The sequence below is a fragment of the Manduca sexta genome, chromosome 12, assembly GCF_014839805.1.
Source record: "Manduca sexta isolate Smith_Timp_Sample1 chromosome 12, JHU_Msex_v1.0, whole genome shotgun sequence".
Lineage (NCBI taxonomy): Eukaryota > Metazoa > Arthropoda > Insecta > Lepidoptera > Sphingidae > Manduca > Manduca sexta.
Window position 1 is genome coordinate 10,048,514 of NC_051126.1, and position 22,404 is coordinate 10,070,917.

At 34.6% G+C, this 22,404-nt stretch overlaps 1 protein-coding gene across 2 annotated transcripts in view; it reads right to left on the minus strand.

Moving 5' to 3' along the window:
• Nucleotides 1-10,281, minus strand: part of LOC115443660 (homeobox protein unc-4) — a 41,150-nt gene extending 30,869 nt beyond the window's left edge. Inside the window, exon 1 of one of the 2 annotated variants that reach the window (XM_030169146.2) lies at nucleotides 9,741-10,281. In XM_030169146.2, the coding sequence (XP_030025006.1) occupies nucleotides 9,741-9,954 (214 nt within the window). In that variant the 5' untranslated portion in view covers nucleotides 9,955-10,281. The remainder of the gene's footprint in view (nucleotides 1-9,740) is intronic. The other variant, XM_030169145.2, reaches the window with a different exon arrangement.
• Between the last annotated feature and the right edge of the window lie 12,123 nt (nucleotides 10,282-22,404).

Genomic DNA, 22,404 nt, shown 5'->3' on the forward strand with positions numbered 1-22,404 from the left:
ACGCCTCGTTATACGCGTTTTTCGACCATTTGTCACTCGTTATACGTAATGACATTTCTTGCGCAGTAAGTAATGCTATTTTATTGATTATCGGTAAATTATGTTAACTACAAACATTTTAAATGTAGTTAATGAGCTACTTGCAATTGTGATGATTGTAATATTATGAATAACGGAATAAATACACTTATCAATTTAATAATCCAATATAAATATTATTAGTAAATATATATTTCAGGAGATCTAAACAATGTTTTGATCCTTTATCAATATTTTCCTAATTTCAAGTAAATTATAAGTATCAACAGAAGTTGAAACGCTGAGTCGACCTAAAATTTTAAATATGTTAGACAATTTAAATTTAGAATATAAAGATTCTTTTTTTAAATTTGGACTGATAAATAAATCTTTTTTTTCCTGTGCGCATTGAATTTATTTCCATTTATTTTTGACCTAACCTCCGTGCGCTCTGCAACGGTCAAATTAAAGCCTGAGGGCCAAACATCAATGAAGAAAATTATGAAGGAGCATTAAATTCTCTATGATAACAAAAACCAGTCTTCAATTAACCGCAACATTGTTACGATATTAAAAGTCTCGAAAGCGGTCGAAATAATTTGCAAGCGGTTTATGGTTATACGTTATAACTAATTTTTGTATGACTTATGAAGGATTATGGTCTACAAAGTTATTTTTTTACAAATTTTTTCTATAATATGAAAGCACAGTTGGCTTTGTGTTTTTCTTAATTTAATTATTATATTAATAAATAATAATATTGTCTAAATTTAATTTGAGACGAGACATGATCTATATTTGGCACTGAAATCAATATTTTCTAATTTACTAAAGAATTAAACCGTAATATATATCGAACCCATATCATTTTAATTTAAAGCTACTTTTTAAAAAATACTAAGAACTAGTTACGCCTGCAAAGCCCTGTGTTATCAACTTACCATTATACCTTAAATAATTAAAATATTTTGCATAAAGAAATACAACTTATAATTCCTTTAATGTGACTGAATTAAAAAATTACAAATAAAGCCGGTCTATTGGAGTGTAAAACTCAAGGGGCTAGTGGTATAATTTATTCGTTGGCCCATTACAGTGCGCCACCCTTGCCGCCACAATGGGCCAGCCCTTTATTGATGTACTTTTCACTAGTTGTGATTTCTGTTTATTAGCCCATTCAACTTTGTTATTGAGGCTTGTTTGTTTTCCGTCTAGTGCGCGCTAAGTTGGGGGATGTCTGAGATCTCTTTCAGATATTGAGATAAAGATTTTTTAGTTACTTAGTGCTTTAAGAACTATGGCCTGATTTACCTATACATCGTGGGTTTATTGCAAGAACTCTGAAAATGAACTGACAAATATAAAAGCACGAATTAAGCCACTTTTAGTTTGTTATATTGTTTTCCCTATATCATCATAGATATAATTATGTTAAAAAAAGTGAAATACTACTTATTATATTCTTGAATATTTTTATTCTTAAAATCAAGTAAGTATGTTAAATTTTATAATTTTTTTAGGGCGTTATAAGCTGAACTTAATGTTTATTGGCAACTATCAGTTCTTGCAGTAAACCAACGAAATAAGAATTCTAGAATCTTCCATTAGATTAACCAGTGCTAAAAATGCCTTAAATTAATGTTACTAATTGTGACGCAATATTTCGTTGACATCATATATATTATTTGTAAAATGGATCAGTTACTTGGCTTTTGTGATTAAATTTAAATAAACAACAGTGATAGTGTAGCCAATTTGACGTGATGCATTTTGAAATATGAAAAAAGGCACATAAAATATAAACTTTATTCTATAACAATTTCGGTTGAGCGAGAATGATTTGCTTTAATTTTTTAATTAAGTAGGTACGTAGATAGTGTTGTTCTTTTATTATGTATCAGTCGATTAACAAACGTATAGTATGTAACTATGTTATTTTGAAACCAGTTAATGATATTTAGATCTAAATAAATGAGGTACAGTTATGTTTGGATCTTTCTTAATTTTGGGTGCCCCAAAAGTTAATGACATCAAAAAAAATTGCATTAAATTAAAAGATCACAATTCATATTGTACATACTCAAATAATACATTTCTTTTTACACTTTTGCGTCACAATACAAATAAATTCAAAGATAGATAGATTTAATAACAATAGCAAATAATAAAAAAGCTAAATGGCAATTTATAATGATTTAATAACGCCTTATGCTCTAATAGAGACGGTTTTCCGCTTTTCATAATCTACAATAGCTAATGAAATATCCAATTGATTAACCTTGTTCCGATACTTAGTTCGTAAAAACTGCAATTGTTTCTGTTCAGTCGACGTCCGATAATAGCCTTGGATTTTTTCACTGACTTTCCCAATCGATGAAAATAATCGTTGAGAATGTTACGGTTCACTGTTTGTATTAGCCGACGGGATTTTGATATCAGCACTTTTTGCTTCCATAAAAGAGGTTTAAACAGTTTTCGAATTTTAAATTTTAATTCATTTGTCATTTGGTATTTATTCAGCCAGTATTATTTTTTAATGCTGGCCGTTTCTGATTTTCTATTTCATATTATAACTTTTTAAATTGCCGTCTTAATACAATAATTTATTTTGCTATTAAATAATTTGATTCAGTTCTATTATAAATAAAGTTAATAATAATGTAAAGATTATTTACAATAATGGATTTAGGAGACGCAGGCGTGATCAAATTCATGAAGACTTCTCTTAAGTTGTGAAAACATTTATTTTTAGTACATAATTATAGGCATTGTTTCATTTGCAAGAAAATTATTAAAACATCAGCCGTGAGTGAGATATTATTTTATAAATCAACCATAATTAAGACTTTGATTTAAATGGAATAGGTATTCAGAATTAGTACATACTTACCATAGGAAAAGCAAGTCAAATTGTATGCTGCCAACTCAATATTAGAACGTATTCCGAATAAGACAAAGGTCTAATTCCAAGAGTTTCTTGGTCTTATTTCTCCGGCGTTACACTTAGGAAGTAAATATAAACCGTTGTTTGTGGCGGATATCAAAATACAATAGTCGCTTACTACAATCATGGTATCCGGTTCAAAGATACTGTGTAATAAAATTTGTACTTATTTTGAATTTGTCCAATGTCTCACTCCTGATTTAAGGCCGTTCCACATTCTTGTCAAATTATCTCGGAAATAGCCAAATACAAGACTATAGAGATCATATTCGTTGTTTCGTCTATGTTCGGGAGATGAGCTCTTATGTAGGTTTGTGTTTTTGTTTTGTAGAATTAACAAAAAAAAAATTATATGCTACAGCGATATATTAATATGTTTATTACATAATAACATTTTCTAAATTGAACCAAATTTTTAATTAATCACGTTAATTATTATTTATTAAGTAAAATTCACACCAAATTATCTTCAGTTCCCTCCATAGATAATATATACAATATCTATGTTCTAATTTTAAAAAATGCGTACAAGTTTGCTTTCCTTTAGCATTTGAACAATAGTCTTGTCAGCGTTATATTACGTATGATAATGAGTTTAATTACTTTCAGCGTGTAAACACATGTATCAATCAGTAATGATTTAATTATACGTTTGATTTGTTGCCAATAGAATGTAGGTTTATTTTTATTATTAATATAATGTTTTATTCTATTTTACTTAATGCTTGAATTTGCGAGTTTTTTCGGCTTTTTATATAATTAATTAGGTAAAATAGAAAGTATTGATTTTGCCTGTGGCTCTACCCACGGTAAAAAGTTTTTCCGGGATAAAAAAAATCCCGGGATAAAAAGAAGACTATAGCACTCAGAAGTAATGTAGCTTCTTATTAGATAAAAAAAAAACGGTATCATATTTCCTGAGATTATTGCGTTCAAACAAACAAACTCTACTGCTTTATATATTGGCATAAATAATAAAAAAAATTTTAAATGTAGAATTATTGTTTCATTATTCTTTTTATTTGATGGATACAGTTTGCTATTATTTAGTTTTTTGTACAAAGAATGTTCGCCGTCGCACGGCTTTATGCATTCAAAATAAAAAGTGATAACAACGCTAGACATAGAAAATAATAAAGGTCTTGATCTATTGTTATTAACATATGTTCACCTTGGAAAGATATGTTATAAATATTGCGTTTACGTTATTTATTAAAGTCATTCATTATTACACTATAGTTTATACCAACACTTATAATGACAGATATGCAACTAATATACCGACAATTAGATAAAACATAATTTTAATCATAGTCTATGTTGAAATAAAATTTTTTTTTTTTACCGTGGTTTTGTATATTTCAATTTTATTTCGACGTTTCGAAGATTTAGCAGCCTTCTTGGCCATGGGACGGACTGAGGTGGTCCTCCGAAAAGTTAATGTTACAATATCTACATTTAAAAATCCGATAAATAGTTTTATATCAATGTCTAAAATTCGTGTCAGATAAATTAATTAAATCATAAATTAAAAATAATAAATTAAATTTTAAATTAATTTGTATTCTAATAAATTAAATAATTGAATTATAGGCTGTATTGTTAAAATACTAAGTTACTATTTTGATAGACATGACTTAGCAGCCGTCGTTGTTTATTTACGATAGACTTTAAACAGTCAAGTTATAGACCGGGCACCGAGACCATATTTGTACTCCAAAAGTTATTACCAATCGGTAATAACTTTCTTTTTTTGTCTTATTGGAAATTTTCGTGTAACAAGATGTGTTTAATACAAAAATATCATATTTACAGAAAATATTATGCGCATTAAAAACATGCAAATCAGGATATGGATTAATTTGAAGTATTTTACATTGGTGTTTTGCTATTTCGCGATAGATTGAATGACTATAGCATGAGCGCAAAATTTTTATATGACAATCTTCCCAATGTCCACTCTAAATAATTTGTTACTCTTCGGTTTACAATTAGAAAGACAACGACACGGTGCTTTGCGACGTAAAAAATAACTTTATTATAACTTACAAGCACCGAATAATTACTTTTGTAATTTTTATGATCTATATGATATTTAAAAAACAATATTAATTAAATTTATTATTAAGTAATGATTTGGTAACCACTTTTACACAACTGGCAAATATGTTATCGTAAGTGGCTGTATGTTTATCATACAATAATGTGAAAGAACTATAAACTGTTTTCCAACAAAAAATAATATAATTATATAAAAAATGTAAAGCCGATACACACATGTATCATCGATCGTGCATCGCTTATACCAGAATCGTTCCAATTAGACAGCACGCTCCTAACGACACAACATCCAAACTAGTTTGTATAAATAATAACTTCACACATTATCATCGTAATTTATTACAAATGTAAAAAAAAAACCTATTGATATTTCTATTATGAATATATGAAAAAGGTATAAAACCGATAGAGAGCACAAAGCGAGATCGGGCCGTGCCGCGTGCGTCATGCACAAAACATTTAACATCCTAATTTCGTGAGTAACACCTCAGCGGACGCACCGACAAAAGATTCGATAAAATCAAGCTATCGACGTACAGGCTATGGACTGCGGGCGTTGGACGCGCTCTACACGCGGCCTCGCGCGGCGCGGCTCGGCACAGCGCGCAGCAGGCGTCCCCGCGCCCTACTAATAACTTACATTTGGATTACGCTCGTTAGCCTCTTAGCACCTTGGCCGACGTTTATTTTTTATTAATACAAAATTTATTCAAACGAGAACCGAAAATATTTCGGAAATAATACGTATTACACAACAAAGGCAATAATTTACGCCTAGAGGATAAGTGTGGCGAGCCGATGTATGTATAGTCATTATTTATTTCATTATTTGGGTGTTTTTAATCTTCAGGTCAGGAATACTTTCGAACGGCTGTGACCGGTCAGGCCGTTTTATTATTGGATAACAAAGGAGGTTTTTAAAGCGAGCGACTGACCTCGTCGGTTGATTAGCGTATTATAAGATTAGTTGTGAGATGCCATTAATTCATAAGCGATTTTGACTGGTTACGAGTGAACACGCAGTCCGTGGCGCAATGCCGCGCGCTTTTTTAAAGTCGTGACCGCGAATCCGCCGCGCGATTGCGGCTGTCACTGCTATCTCGAAGACAATTAATTGCGACAACTCGATAATTGTCCGAGTATAACTATAACTTTCTGCGCATTATATAAACCCGATTTATATTTCCGGGGTTGGAATTTATAACCTTTCTTTCCTTGTACAGAATAATAAAATTTATTTAATAATTATTATGCGTGTTAAATATTATTTATAGGTACTTACGTGAAGGTACTGATGAATGAAAACTTCGTTAACTCAAAGGAATACCAGTCAAGAGTTTAAATATTTTTCTGTACCTTTGACAACATTAAAAATAGGTTTTGACTGTACTATCATAATAGTGTAGATTTGCAAAATGCAGTATTGTAGAAAATTAGTACATTGAGAGCGCGTTTGTAAGAATGTTTTGCGCTAGAAAACAATATAATCTTTAAGTAACTGGATTTAGTACCAAAACAAACCTCTTAATATTTTAGAATCAACTGAAGTATCAACAACCTTTCCCTTTCGTGTCCTAAATAAACCTAATTATTAGACAAAATGTCAATAAAGTCTTTAATAACATAAATTATACACGTATGTATGAATTGTTCCACTACTGGACACGGAATTATACCAACAAGAGACTTCTCGCCTGCTCAATGTAGAGATTGTATCCACGACTTACACGGCATCACATACATTTCAATTGTATACCTCAAACACTGCTATTTATGGAAGTATCATTTACTATTTATGGAAGTATCATTTTCTTATCGATATTTAGAGGTAGACTAGAGAGATACTAGACTTTACTAAATGTACTATTCTTTACGAAATCTGAGGCCTGTTCGTGCTCCGTTATTAAACCTCAGACTGCGATCTTGATAATCCATTTATCCCAAAGCCATAGTAGCTTTGACGAACTCTTTAATGATTTTATAAAAAGGTCGTTTTTAGCTATAATATATTATCTATGTTTTGAATCTCCTTTCCGCAATGCCACTTATATTATGTTTGGCAATTTTCAGACTCAGTTTTTCTACTCATTATCAGCCTGGATATTGCGTCCAATATGACAATAAATTCACCGCCTATCACATCATGGGATGGAATACACACGGCAGAAAGTGGGTGCACCAGTTACGCCTCTGCCTACCCCTTCGGGGATAAACGGCTTGAGTGTATGTGAGTGTGCATTTTTTGTAGAGCGGGTTGATTTACCGATTTATTAGACTGATGTGTTATTTTATTTTTTATCAGAAAATACTGTAAGATCGATGGTTGAAAGGCTAATTGAATTAAAAAAAAATTTATTGGGACACTAAGCGTCATACATATTTAAAATCAGCTCTTCTCTCTATGATTTTTAAACTAGTTTAAAAAATCGAAAAAAAAAATTCGCCTTAGTCAATTAGCCTTTCAACCGTCGATATATTCTTTGCTATCAAATACGGACTAAAATAGAAGATTATCATACTTTACCAATTATTGTCTTTCTTTTTTACCTTATTTGTTTGTATTTATTACACGATGAATTCTCGTTTCAAAGTTACAAAACGATGAATGGGTGCATAATATTTTAGATTAGCATTGAACGGGGCGATATTTAAGCCCTATTTCAAATCTACAAGTTAATTTTATTAGTTTATCATCATAATAAACAACAAATATAAATAATATTTATTTTATTACCATTTATTTGGGAGTATAGTTTAGTGTGAGATTACTAAGAAGTAGAGACACAGGCCCTCAAAAGCCGTATTTTATTTGACACAACCATGCCGGCCTACTCCAGTGCTTCTTCACGCTACGGCAGAAGGACTCAGGATGATAGGAAGAAGGGAAAACGCACGCCGGCAAACTATTCTAAAGCCGCGAGATATTCCATGCCTAATGGCACAGCAAAGAATAGACTTAGCGAGCCTATTGATGGAAACCTTCACGGCCCGAACCTCCACCGAATATCTAAATCGTAAGTTAATTATTTCTGCTCAAAAACAAACTACATATAATTATTGTATGCGATGATTATATTCAGGAGTTTATTATTGTTTGTAATTGTCTAATTCTCATTTATATTTCATTATTCCAAGAAAATTTTCTTTTAAATTAAGTCGATTATTTCCACAAATTAAGATTATTTTACTATGGAATATTTTTTATTGACTAACTTTAATTGATTACATAAATTAGAGTGAAATTAAAGTGTAGCAAAGTAATTTAAAACTGTATAAACGATATATGGATGCCGACGGAACCCATATTTCAATTGTTCGCACAAAATAACAGTTCAATAAAAAAAGTTTTTTTTATTGTTGTAAAATATTTAATAACTTGTTGTTTTGTTAAATAATTATTTATTTGATTAACTTTTATGCATGTAGTGCCTTTTTAGATTTATTTCTCATTTGTACTTGGGTCATTTATTTATTACCCAGATATTAATTCTCAAAATAATGTTTGTTTAATAGTAAAAATGATGAATATTAACCATTTGTACTAAAACAGTGTTAAATATTAGAAATGAAATAAACACGAGATTCTTTATGTGTAAAAAAATTACAAAGGTTTGGAATCATTTGTTCGAATTGAATAGTTTACAATTGCACTTATATATAGAGTTATTTATGTAGTTTTTTAATTTTAAATTATACAAAACAATTTTTTTTCCCTATTTTTAATGAGTTATACTTTGATTACCAAATAAAAATTAATCCTATTTGCCCTGATACTTTGATGATTTTATACTCATGTTCTTCTAATAAAAACCTCCTTTGAAATACCTAGATACTATTTAAATATTTGATCTTATAATATAAATCATTTATTATTTAACATACTTCATCTCTAGTTTTAAGATTTATTGATTTATACATGATTATCGATGTTATAAAAAATATTTTAATTTAGCAAAGCTGTAATAATAGACATTAATTCGGTAATTATTTTACGCATGACACGATTGTAAAGTTTTAAATTTAATGAAACGGTGCCTAATTCTTCCTTAATTGTAAATAAACAAAACTCTTTTGAGTTCATAATAAAAATAATTTATTCTATTATTTTTTTTAAGTTACTTGTTGAATTATTCTGATTAGAATATGCGCACACAAAAATATTTAGTAATTATTTATGAGTTAACATAAAATAAATTATGATGTCAGCTCGAGAGTTAGATATTCACTTGCGTTTGATTACAACACACGTATAACGTACTAATGGTATATAATTAAAACTATGAATGCCAATAATCATAAATATAGGCTAATCTCACGCTATACTGGTGCTTTTTACATTAGAATAACGCTCGGGATCATTTCGTTTGTTAATTGTATTTCTTGTTAATGATAACCTTTCCGGCTGTCGATTAATTAACGAGTATGTTCAAATGTTGGACTTATTAAAGTTTTAAAAACGTTAATGAACTTCACACATCACTACGGGAATCGAATAACAATTTAAAATTTACATTATTTACAATAACAGAGGAAGAAAACATGTTTGAAAAATTTACTGCCGATATCTCAAAAATTATCCTCGGCATATATAACTACATCCAATGTAATAGTAAGATCAATGGTATAATACGAGATTTTTTATCCACACAACTTAAATAAAGACATTATTTATTTTGATTTTTTAACGTAAATACTAAATATTAAAACCGTTGCGTACCTTTACTACTGCTACCATCCTCATTGGAATCTTCGCTGGGCGGGCCGTGCGGCGCCCTGGCGGGCAGCGGGTGCGGCAGCCGCGGCCTCGCCAGGAACGGCGGGGGCACCCCGAAGAAAGGCAGAAAAGGGGGCCAGGTCGGGCGCGGCGCCAGGTGCGCCGCCGCCGCCGCGTACAGCTGCAGCGGCGCCGGCAGACCGCCCTCCAGCACCATGCCGCCGCCGACGCCGCCGCCGCCGCCCGCGCTCGGTATCTTGCTCGTCGACAGCGCGCACAACACTACACCGCTCACCGACGGAGCTCAAGACGCTCCTGGTGCGAGCACATAGCATTCTCAAATGTCATGTTCGGTAATGGATACACGCTATTGTTTCGGTGATAGTATTTGTCACAAACACTGGTCCATGTCCCGCGTAGTCGCGAGTCCGGCGGCGGTGGTGCGATGTTTACTGGTGCGCGTACGGTCGGCACATACGTCGGGCGCGCGGCGCTACTGCGAGTGGTGGTCGCGCGCACTCGGGCCCGGCACTGAGATGGCGCGCCGGCCGCTGGGCGGAGCGACGACCCCCGGCCCCCACCCCGACGCAAATTAATTCTCCGCCTCCTTCATATTATAGATTTATTCCTCCGACAGTACATCGCGGTGTGCTGTTAAACGCTTTCAAACCTTATGCCGCAAAGTTACAGATCTGTATTGAATAACGGGTAATAAATTAAGGGACGGCATACATTGAATTAACGGCACTATGGACGACGTCGAGCTGCGAGAGGAAATGGACTCTATTTACGAGCAAATAGTGTCCGTTATCGAATGTTTGTCGCTTGGATATCGGATTTATAGGGTTGCCGTTCGTCTGCACGGGTCGGTGGGGTTGTCATAATCTTTTTTAACCGCACGCCGCGCCGCCACAAAGAGACATGTAGCGTACGTTCGGCAAGATCTTATAGTGTGGAATTTCGCCTCAAATGTGTTATGAACTCGCAAACGTTATGTTACGACAAGCATGTTTAACCTTTACATGTTTTTACTTCTTCTAATTTTACGAAAAGAAGAAGCATAAATAGCTTTTGTCCAAAAAATGCAATTACAATAAATGACTTATTATTATTTGCGTGTCTATATCTGTAAATGAGTCTTAATGTAGATCGGCAACAATGAGAGAAGATTACTATTCTGCGTGTTAAAAGGCAATGTAATTGCGAGCAGATAATTTGAGGTTTGGTTCATTTTTCATCTAATTTGACAGGTGATAGACTGGCGGACGAGCAATCAACGCCTAATGCGGCGGACTAGGAACCGAGCCACAGTTATTAGCCTGTTACAATAGAGTTGCGTAAAACTAGATTATGTCCGTTCTCTGTCCAACCGCTCTAATGACGGCCCAACTATCAATCATACAGAATTAACACGTTTCGGATTATATTTTTGACAGTGATGAATCATAAGCGAAAGGCAATCAATTTCACAACCGATTCCTTATTCCATTAAACAAAAAAGTAATAACGTAATTGACATAAATAATAATAAAATATGTCAAGACAGAGCGTAACGAGCGCTCGGACGCGACATGACAGCTCTATCAGAAATCTCGCACTGAGTGTACCGCCGCAGCCCGCCCACCGGCGCGGCGCGGCGGGGCGAGCGGGCCCGCGCCCGAGCGCGACGCCCATTGGCGACGGCGGCGCGGCGGCGGAGCGGCGGAGGAGCGGCGGCGGAGCGGCGGCGGCGCGCCCGTGGGGCGGGGTGAGCTCCCAAAGCTTAGTGTTGCATGAATTTAATTAGTGTGAGGAGCACCTCGGGCGCATTAGGAGTCGCGATGGGCGAAGCAATAAAAGATATAAAGGAATGAGTATAAATTAAAAGTTAAATAGAGAGCGGTGTGGCGCGCGAGAGAGAGCGCGTGCGTGGTGCCCGCGCGTCTCTCCGACCCGGCGTCTCTCTCGCCTCGCCGGCCGCTCCACAGATGAGCCGCTCGTAATTGTTTGACGATCTTATTAGTATCAGTTAAATGTGGTGCTCTCTTTTTCGCTGGCGAATTTAATTACATTTTAATTAGAACACGCTTAATGAGAGTTTCGCCGGATTCGTTCTGATTTCTTCGTGTTTTCAGTGCGGCCATTTTCTTCGCTTCGGATAATTGGTTATTGATGGAATTTCTTTGGAGTTTCAACACTTTGAAATATGTTTTTTTAGCTGTCCCTATTGAGTTTGGTTATTTAATGGCTAAGTCATTTATCGTATAATAATGTTATGAAAGACTTCATTGTTGAGCTTTTTTTGTGAAATTAAATTATTTTGAGCATTTTTTGCATTTATAGTTTTGATACAGGGGTTTCTTCTTTTAGAGCTTTGAAACTCGTGCTCAGTTATAGCATTCATAGACATTTTAAGCTATGTCACCTATTAATATTGTAATATTTTATTTGATCGATGACAGGGCATTGAACTTCTCGATCGGGCACGGAGGACACACATGTTTACTTAAATATAGAGTTATGTATTTATTAAAAATCACATTATACTGTGTTATTTATTTCATTAACATAGTTTACCTCCTTAGTCTAGCTATGTCAAAGATTATAAAACTAAACTATAAATGGGTCCACTGCCTAGTAGAAGTAAAAGTATTTTCCATAGGAAATGCTCTACAGAACAGTTAGAGACAATTTTATCTCACTTCTATCATTTCCCTCTCGTAGCTTTAAGAAAGTTCTATACTCTGACACCTACTCCCAATATAGTGCGGTTCTTGAAGATACTACGCATAGAATGGATTCAGTTGGGACACTTCGCGATTTTTTAGTCAAGCCCTGACATTTCCTTCAAACGAGATACACAGAAGATATTCCGCTGATGACAGCGTCCGTACTCCTATCTTAACTGATAACTATTGTTGATACGATAAAGGTATCGTAAGAATGGTACGAATGGTAAGGTCCATTCGGTGTTTGAAAGCTATAAAAATAGTATTTTTACAGTATTTCTAATTGGCAAGAACAAATCTGCGAAGCGCTCTCAAGCTTAGTTGGTATGTAATGTAGGTAGATATTGTAACTTTGACTTTACGGATGAACAACACCTCAGTCCCCCCCGTGACCATGAAGGCTGCAAAGTCTTCGAAACGTCGGGAGAAAATAAAATACTAACACCGCGATAGAATCCGAAAATTAGTTTAATTTCAATGTCTAACATTCGCGTAAACATAAGAAATCATTAAGTGACAATGACGCTTCATCTGACAATCGAATTTACACCAACTAGGGTCAGATGGTCCCTTAGAATGATGAATTCTGGTGACATCAAGCTTTATCATTTGTTTTCTTTATTTACTTGAATAAAATGAGTAAAAGTAGCGATAGCCTAATTGGTTGTGGATTGTTCGGGACGAATAGGTAGCCACAGATTCAATACCCAAGGGCACACATCTCTGACCTTTAAAAGATCATGTGTGTATTCTTTGAAAATTATCGCTGGGTATAACGGTGAATGAAAACATCGTGACTAAGAATCTTAGAAGTTTTGTATAAGAATTTTAGGGTATGTGAAGTCTACCAGCCCGCACTGGGCCAGCGTGATGGACTAAGACCTAATCCCTCTCAGTAGTTGAGGAAGCCCGTGCCCAGCAGTGGGACAGTAGATAATATAGAGCTCATATTATTAAATGACTTATTTCTTGCGTGTTAATGATAATCACGACTATGTATCAAACATAGCAACAATCAAAGGCGATCGAATTTTAAAACCTTGGCCAGATTTTAGCGGCGCTCGTCACCATGAGACGAATTAACATCAGAATTGGACAAACTCGCGGCATATGCCCAGATGATCTTGCGCATACGAGAGACTTCGAATGCTTAGCTCGGTAAATGATGTTGGAAATAAATTATTTTCTTCATCACGAACTTTTTATTGACAAGTAACAATATTCTGGCGTTAATTGAAGAATACTAAGTCTTGATACTTTAGATTTGGACTACAATGTATAAGGGCTTATTTTACAGGCTTTAAGTAAATTAGACTTGTCATCTATCGTATTGAAAAGATTGTTTTTAATACTCATTTTATTACCATTGATTTAGGGTAGATTAGAGTGTGATTTTTTTTCGTCGACATGTACATTTATATGATAACTAGCATTTACGCAGAATGTGGGAAATAGGCCCTTATTGTAGGAGCTGCTATGCAGATATAGAGAAGATACCAGATTTTTTACATACATCGTACTTCCTCCACTACTAAGTTGCGTAATAATGCAGTGTACAACCGTCTTCATCTATACTTATGTGCAAATAGATTTTCAACCGCAAACATACATCGCATTTATCAACATTTTCAACCATCAAAAATCACGAACATCCCCCTGTCTCTTTCGCACACACAGTGGGCCGTATATGGTCGTCCTATTCTACAACATTAGGCGGGCCATACACGCGCGCATCGTTACTTTTCATTAGGTCGCAGCTTACGTGCCCGCGCGTTATGTATTGTCTGTCGGGAATGGGGCGCTTTAGTTATTTTATTGATGTTGCATTGCTCTGTTTCTTCTTTTTTATTTTGTACTTAGTCTGGCCATAAATACTGTTACACTTAATTATAAAAAAATATTACATTTGAATTTCGAATCTGTCATTTTTATACGATTGTTCATTGTGTTTTCTCATTTTGGCGCCAATACATTGTAAAATATTTTGCGATATTAAAATGGTGTGGGGTGATAAAGAGAACCGAATCGCTGTGATAGCATTACACAAAGTAGGTATGGAGCCAAATGCAATTTTTAAAACTCTCCATACACTTGGTATTAGTAAAATGTTTGTGTACCGGGCTATTAATAGGTACAATGAGACCTCCTCTGTTTGTGACAGAAAAAGATCTGGCCGTCCACGTAGTGTTCGTACGAAAAAGGTGGTCAAAGCAGTAAGGGAAAGAATTCGAAGAAATCCTGTCCGAAAGCAAAAGATTTTATCTCGGGAAATGAAGATAGCACCTAGAACCATGTCGCGTATTTTAAAAGATGACTTAGGACTTGCAGCCTATAAGAGACGCACTGGCCATTTCTTAACTGATAATTTAAAGAAGAATAGGGTGGTAAAATCGAAACAACTACTGAAGCGGTACGCAAAGGGAGGTCACAGAAAAATTTTGTTTACGGATGAGAAAATTTTTACAATTGAGCAACATTTTAACAAACAAAATGACCGTATTTATGCTCAAAGCTCTAAGGAAGCTTCCCAATTAGTCGACAGAGTGCAACGTGGACATTATCCGACTTCAGTGATGGTTTGGTGGGGTGTTAGCTATGAAGGAGTGACTGAGCCATATTTTTGTGAAAAAGGTATCAAAACATCGGCACAAGTGTATCAAGATACCATTCTTGAGAAGGTAGTTAAGCCCCTTAACATCACCATGTTCAATAACCAAGTATGGTCCTTCCAGCAAGACTCGGCGCCGGGTCATAAAGCTCGGTCCACGCAGTCTTGGTTGGAATCGAACGTTTCGGACTTCATCAGAGCTGAAGACTGGCCGTCGTCTAGTCCCGATCTTAATCCGCTGGATTATGATTTGTGGTCAGTTTTAGAGAGTACAGCTTGCTCTAAACGCCATGATAATTTGGAGTCCCTAAAACAATCTATACGATTGGCAGTGAAGAATTTTCCCATGGAAAGAGTGCGTGCTTCTATTGATAACTGGCCTCATCGTTTAAAGGACTGTATTGCAGCCAATGGAGACCACTTCGAATAAGCTTTTTATATTTTTAATTGTTTTATATTTATGTATTAAACTGACACACTGTAAAAGTAATAAATGTTATTTGCAGTTAACAATTTTCTTTTTTCTTTATTACAATATTTATGGCAAGACTAGGTATATAAATATCGGGCTTTTCAGTTGTACATTTTCACATACAAATTGAACTGCGATTTGTGAGTACCTGGATTTAATCGTAAATGACGAGGAAAGGACTAATCAGTCTACTAATAATAATGCCATGTTTATTGATTCTACTTTACTGATGAAATCACCGATAAATGGTGGAAGCCATTATCATACCATACCATATATCTAAGCCATATTAGAAAAGAAAAATAGCAAGTCGCTTTCCTAATCATAAACCTTACAGTTACCTGTAATTTTTAACAATATTACACAGAAGTTTGCGTATATTTTAGATATAATCGGCATCGACACCTACAAAAAGAGAATTATAATCAACCAAAGCTTCATAGGAATTGGTTAGAGTCTCAAGACCATGTGACGATTGCAGACGGATTACTACGTTATTCTTCCTCTATATAGATGAAACTAGTGGTAGGTTGTCTATTACTTCCGTCGAGCAGCAGTGTGTATGTGCTTCTGTAGCCCCTTTGAAGGACATTGTAGCCAGCGTAATTACTAGGCATTATAAAACACATCCTATATCTCAAGGTGACGAGCTTAGTGGAGTGCCACATAGTACTTTGTAATTCGAAGTTCTGGATGGTATTACCGTCTCTGCTATGCTCATAGACTGTCGTATTGTATCAGGCGAGCGTGATGCTTGTCTCGTCATTCAATTAAAATAGAAAAAACTAAAAACAGTATTTTTTATTCTTCCTTCTAGCGTTATTCCAGTTACCTTGTCCTAGAAACCACTGTAATGCGTAGTTACTTCTCTGTAAGGTTATTCTCTAGCCGAAATGCCGTATACATGCTTTACAACTTCAACAACATAAGACATGGCTTGTATGATCTTTCCGTTTAAAGTATAAGATCAAATGCACATACACATATGTATAAAAACTGCTGTATTTGTCAGAATAGTGTGCATATAACAGACTAGTGTATGGTATTTATGTGTGCGTTCATGATTCAAAACCGTATAAGTATAGTGTTGCATTTTGCTAGTGGTAGGATATAATTATATCCGTCCGGATAGCGACAACCGCAAGGTGTTAAGGTGCCGTAGTGGCCCACGTAAGTGGGTCGCGCTCTGGGTTCAGCCTGTGTATATCTGGTTCCAACAGGTCAGCATAATTGTGTCGACTGCCGAGGGGTAATCATCTCCCGTCAGTCGACATTCTATTTGACCCTACTACACTTACCATCAAGTGCAGAGGGGTCAATTTATCGTGCTCGTTTACAAATAAATATAAGTTTTGTTGGCAGAATTTTGTGTTTGCGGCAATAAGTATATGTCGTGTCCTTTCTGGATGGCCTAAGATAAGCTAATCTTTACCGTATACCAATAACTTATTTTCCCAATGATTTTTTAAGTTTACGCGAATTCAATCGAAATAAAACTTTAGAATTTTATCTTTTTGTTTTTTATTTCCTACAGTAGACATACTGGTATTATGCACACCTTGCTGATCTTATGTGAAAGCGTGTTTATCATTTTATTATACAATAAATCGATTGCATTCTTTCTTATACTTTTTTCATGAATTTTATGGATCGGTTAAAACTACTAAAACCGGAAAATTCGGAATCTGTTATACCTTATAACTAGAAAAACTTTAAGCATGCGATAACCCAGCGCAAATATTATTTAACGTTCTGACTTTTTTATTGTGATTTTTACACGATACATGCTTTTAGTTCAGCGTGGTAAAATCTTCGTTCAATTCTAGCCTTCTATACATCGTTATATACGATTGCTGACAGTCATTTACCTGGATCACAAAGGTCGTGAGGAGCCATAAAAATGTTAGCTTATAATATACCTACCTACATATTCAAATGTACAATAACATAGTGGAAAAAAAAACGGATTACTGAGACGAAAATCCGCAGGCTCCAAATCCAAGGCACAAACTTCAAACTTTTCGACATTATATATGTATTGTTCATCAATTATAATTTATTTTAACGGTAAAGGAAAACATCTTAAGCAAACCTAAGTGTCCAAGAATTCTGACAACCTGCACTACACGTAGTGGATAAAGGACTTAACAATCTCGTAGTAGAGTCGCCCCGTCCTTAGTCATCTATATATACAGAGCTGGTTTTATTACTAAACGTATATTTGTAGATATTCCTACTAATATTATAAATGCGAAAGTTTGTGAGGATGGATGTATGGATGTATGTTTGTTGCTCTTTCACGTAAAAACTAATGAATGGACTTGGATAAAACTTTATAGTAATGTTGATTATACATCAGAGTAACACATAGGCTACAATTTATAATGATTTTGTGTAATTACGTCATAATATAAATACATATCAAGTAAGTCGGAAAAAAAATATCCCGGAAAACTCCTTCACGTGGGCGAAGCCGCGAACAAAAGCTAGTATTAAGTATGTAATGTAAATCCTACCATAAAGCCGCTTTATATTGATTGACTTTTATATTTATACTTGATCAACTCTCATGCATTGTATGTATCCTCACATTTCACTAATAAAGAAATTTGGATTTGTATCGAATCCAATGGTGTTTTATTGAAGCGAAAACGGGCACGGATTATAGTCAATCTACTACTAGAGTATCCCTAAAAAAGTCTATAGGATTCCTGTCAATATTAACTGAACATACGCGTCAGTTCAAAAATAACTATTACTATTCTCAACCGTCTTAAAAAAAAGGAAGAGGTTATCAATTCAACGAGTATTTATTTATATTACTTACCTCAGAACTCAGTCATTTTCATTATTTATCGACTACGTAGCGAAACTGACTATCAATGTTATAACAATGCAGATTTTATCCACTACGAAATATAGTTAATTCAGAACTATAGGCTAACATCGTTTTTGAAACTAAAGCGAGACAAAATAACATGCATTACATATGGCGAAATATTAAGTATGCATATTTTAATAACCTTTAAGTCCTATTGGAAAATCTACTCCGGTCTCTCTAAATACATTTCCTTTATAAACTCCACAATCACATTCAAAACGCCAACATTAGGTGTCTGGTTTAGGAACCATTTTGCAACCTACATTCGTGTCACCCACTTATTGGCTATTCAGGTGAAAGCAATCAGCCTACGTGGGGTTGGGCGGGGTGCGGAGTGGGGCCAGGGGGGTTAGCTGTGAGAAATGAACTCGTATGATTGATGATGCATTGCATTCACTAGGTTGTGACTATTTCTTTATGGTTACTTTTTAATTGTGTAAAGTATTTTAATGATGTCTGAATGATATCAAAATTTAATCGATGATTTTCATGCCTTATCCTTGGAAATGTCGGAAAATTCGTTAATTTGGACATTAAGAACTTCTTAATTTTAATATTATCGATCAATTTCGCTAAATTATAACATAAAGGTTTTCTGAACGTTTACATCATGAAATATGTAGTAGGATTAAAAAAAGCGCAATCGAAAATCAAAATATTGTGGTCCAATAATTCAACTTGCGAAGATAACTGAAAACTCCTCGTATATTAAACTAAAGTATAATTACACGGAATATATCAAACATTAATATTCCTTCAAAGACGAAACTGTTACCCAAGTCACCAGATTTTCCATTTGCAACCCCTTTAAAAAACTCAACCCGTCCGTAGCTAATGTTTTTATAAATATTGATAAAAACAAGATGGATGACGGGCACGCGCGATACCAATTGATTTAAAATTAAATAGAAAATGTATAGAAATGATTGATGCGGCGGTGTGGGCCGTCACGCCCCAGCTTCCTGGGAACGGGTTGGGATAAACGAATTTCGCCAAATCGTTTTTTGTTCTAGGGTTATGATCATTAGCGGCGAATCGTAACCAAACAAATGTGTAGCGAATGAAAACCGATCCCGATTGATAAATGGTCTATATCGATAATGACTTCGAGTCGATGTTCTAACGATGGACAAATGTTTCCTTTTTGTTCTGCGAAAAGTTCAAAACAATGCATTGATTTTGGAGTGGTGGCTCATATAGCTAGCGTAAATTTTCCCAGAGAAGTATTGGTTGTTTTAAACTATGCAATAAATTGTTTTTGGGCTGCTGGCTCATAAGTTAGCGCAATTATTCTCAGGGAATTATCGGTTGTATATCTAATTAACACTTGTGATAAGAAAAATAAATTTACAGTAATCTTAATATTGTCGTCCTAAAAATCGAAACGATACCTTCATTAAAAAAACATATATATTTAAAACATAATCATAAATACTTATTATGTATGTAGAATATAGCGATAAACATACATTATGAGCACATAAGCCGCAAATACTCGTCAAATTACTAAAGCATTAACAATAAAACATAACACCCTCTTAATTAGAATACGACAGTTTACCTAAACACAACGGTAAGTGTTGTTCAAAATTAACAAAATGCTTACATTAATGCATACAGCCACTTAAGTGGCGCGCTTCTTAAGTGTAGGCACGAACTCAAAAAGCGGCCGGATTCATAATCTTGTTAGCACTCAAATTTGCATTAATTAAGGCGCTGAGGCCTCACGGTTGTGTCTAAACTCTTGAGAGGGAGGAGGGCTGAGGTGGTCGGAGTGTCGGGGAGTTAGATAATATTCAAATGGTACATGTAACGACGCGCTCGAAGCCCGAGCCTCGCCGCCCGCAAGCAATATAGAGAGTACTGACGCTGATAGAAGCGTTCAAAGCTTTTCTGATGTTAATTATATATTTTGGTATACATTTCATTTTCAACATGGTTATATGCCAATTCAAAAGGTATTGCTGACACCTCTTGAATCGTATTACGAAGGAATAATAGTGTTAAATGAGTTGTCTGCGAAGCAATCGACTCAAGTTTAACGGCTCAAAAAAGTTTATATTATTATTAGAAATATTATTAAATTAAAAAAAAGTTAACATATCCCTTGCCAATAAGATCTTTCTAACACTAAGCCTAAACATTGCGCTTCAATAAGTGAGGACGATGTAATACATACTGTGGACTAGCATTAAAATTCTGTTTATTTCTCCACGTGAAAAAACTCGTATTAATAACAATATTTAAATTAAATACTTCTGTTACTGACAGTACGTCTCTGAGAGCATCGAGGGTGCGCTCGACAATTTCCTCCTCGGGTAATTCACTAGGATTTAATTTAAATTAGTTTTGGCTTGGCTTAATAGCTTCCCCCTACCTTGGGCGGCGGTGGGCGAGATGTGGCTCCACTTCAGATATATTCTGGTGCCGACTTTTATGTTGACAACCATTTATTTGTCTTTAAGTACAGAAAACACAAGGTATAGACGGAATTTACTAAATTGTATTTCGTAGAAATACGTAGATGTAAAATGGATACCGATCGAATATAATGACTGTATTGCCATTTATCTATGGAATAAGATAATATTCAATGTGACTTCTATATTCAAAATTACTTTTATTTCATTATTTTAATATAAAGTAAATTCACTTGAAATTATACTTCAATGGATGATTAGTGAGCTCATTAAAACAACATAGCAAATAACAATCGGAAGAAGTAAGTTTATCAGTATTGCGTACATTTGAAGAGCATGATCAGTTAATTTTATTTATAGGCATGCATAAAGAACTATGGATATCAACACCCCAACGCCATATGTGTCACCAGCTTAAGTATATATTTCTTTCTTAACCATATATCTAAATGAACAATCTGCAAGGAAACGCTATGAATTGATTTTTTAAAAGCCCACCAAACTTGGTCGATACATTACAATATTGTAAAAGTTATTACAGCGTTGCATGTAAGAAGTGGGCGTTAGTATTTTAGTCTAAAATTAGTTATTTAAATCTGTTTTTCATCTGCAGAAAGTTATGTTATCATAGAATGCTACTAGCTATTTTAGCCCCTAACTTTTACTCCTATAAAATTGCGAGCAAAACGTAGTAAAACATACATAAGACCCGAAAACCTCGATATGAAGTAAGCTTATACCAAATTTCTAGAGAAGCCATAGTTCGTTTAAAAACAATAATAAAATAAAACCGACACCAAATGAAATATAAAGGGGTGTTCAGAATAAGTGCGCGCAACTTCGATAAATAGACAACGCGGAATCCTACCGGTATGACACCCGCCTAATTATTTGCGTTCAGTTTAAAACACCACCAATTATATTAGCACTTGACTGTGTCGTAATAGAGTTTTGATTACACTCCACCGTGATTTTCATTCCGGAATATAACGGTTTATTCACGTCGACTCTTTTTAATTACAATTGGTTTTTTTATGTTTATTTAAAACGTTTGTAGGCGCCGTATGTTTCGGTTACAATTTGATTGGACTGAGATACTACTATCTCATAGAAAACTGACGTGAAATTGTAGTGTAGAACCATGCAATATCGGGCGACGTACGTGGAGGTTAAATCGATGCATATTGAGCTCCTCAGTCTACTGCAGTCGGTCCGTTGTTCATGCACTATGTATGGTTAACATTGTAATATACGTGTGGACGCTCAGTTGCCTAGAATATGTTTATAATTTAGTTAGAACACTCACCTTTCTGGAACATTTTCACATGTTAAGCCGGTTCAATTACCGAATCATATTTAAAACTATAAAATAAATAAACTATTATTATTTACAATCGCGACATATCACGTGCTCTGTCAATGACCAACTGAACTGCTTTAATTTGATAGACAGTCTTTGCACGTTCGTTATTAATACATGCATAGATTTTAAATTTGGAATGACGAAATGCAATTCTTATCGAACGTTAATCGCCTTTACCTAATAGCGAAAGAACGTTTACAAATTTAAAAATGGAA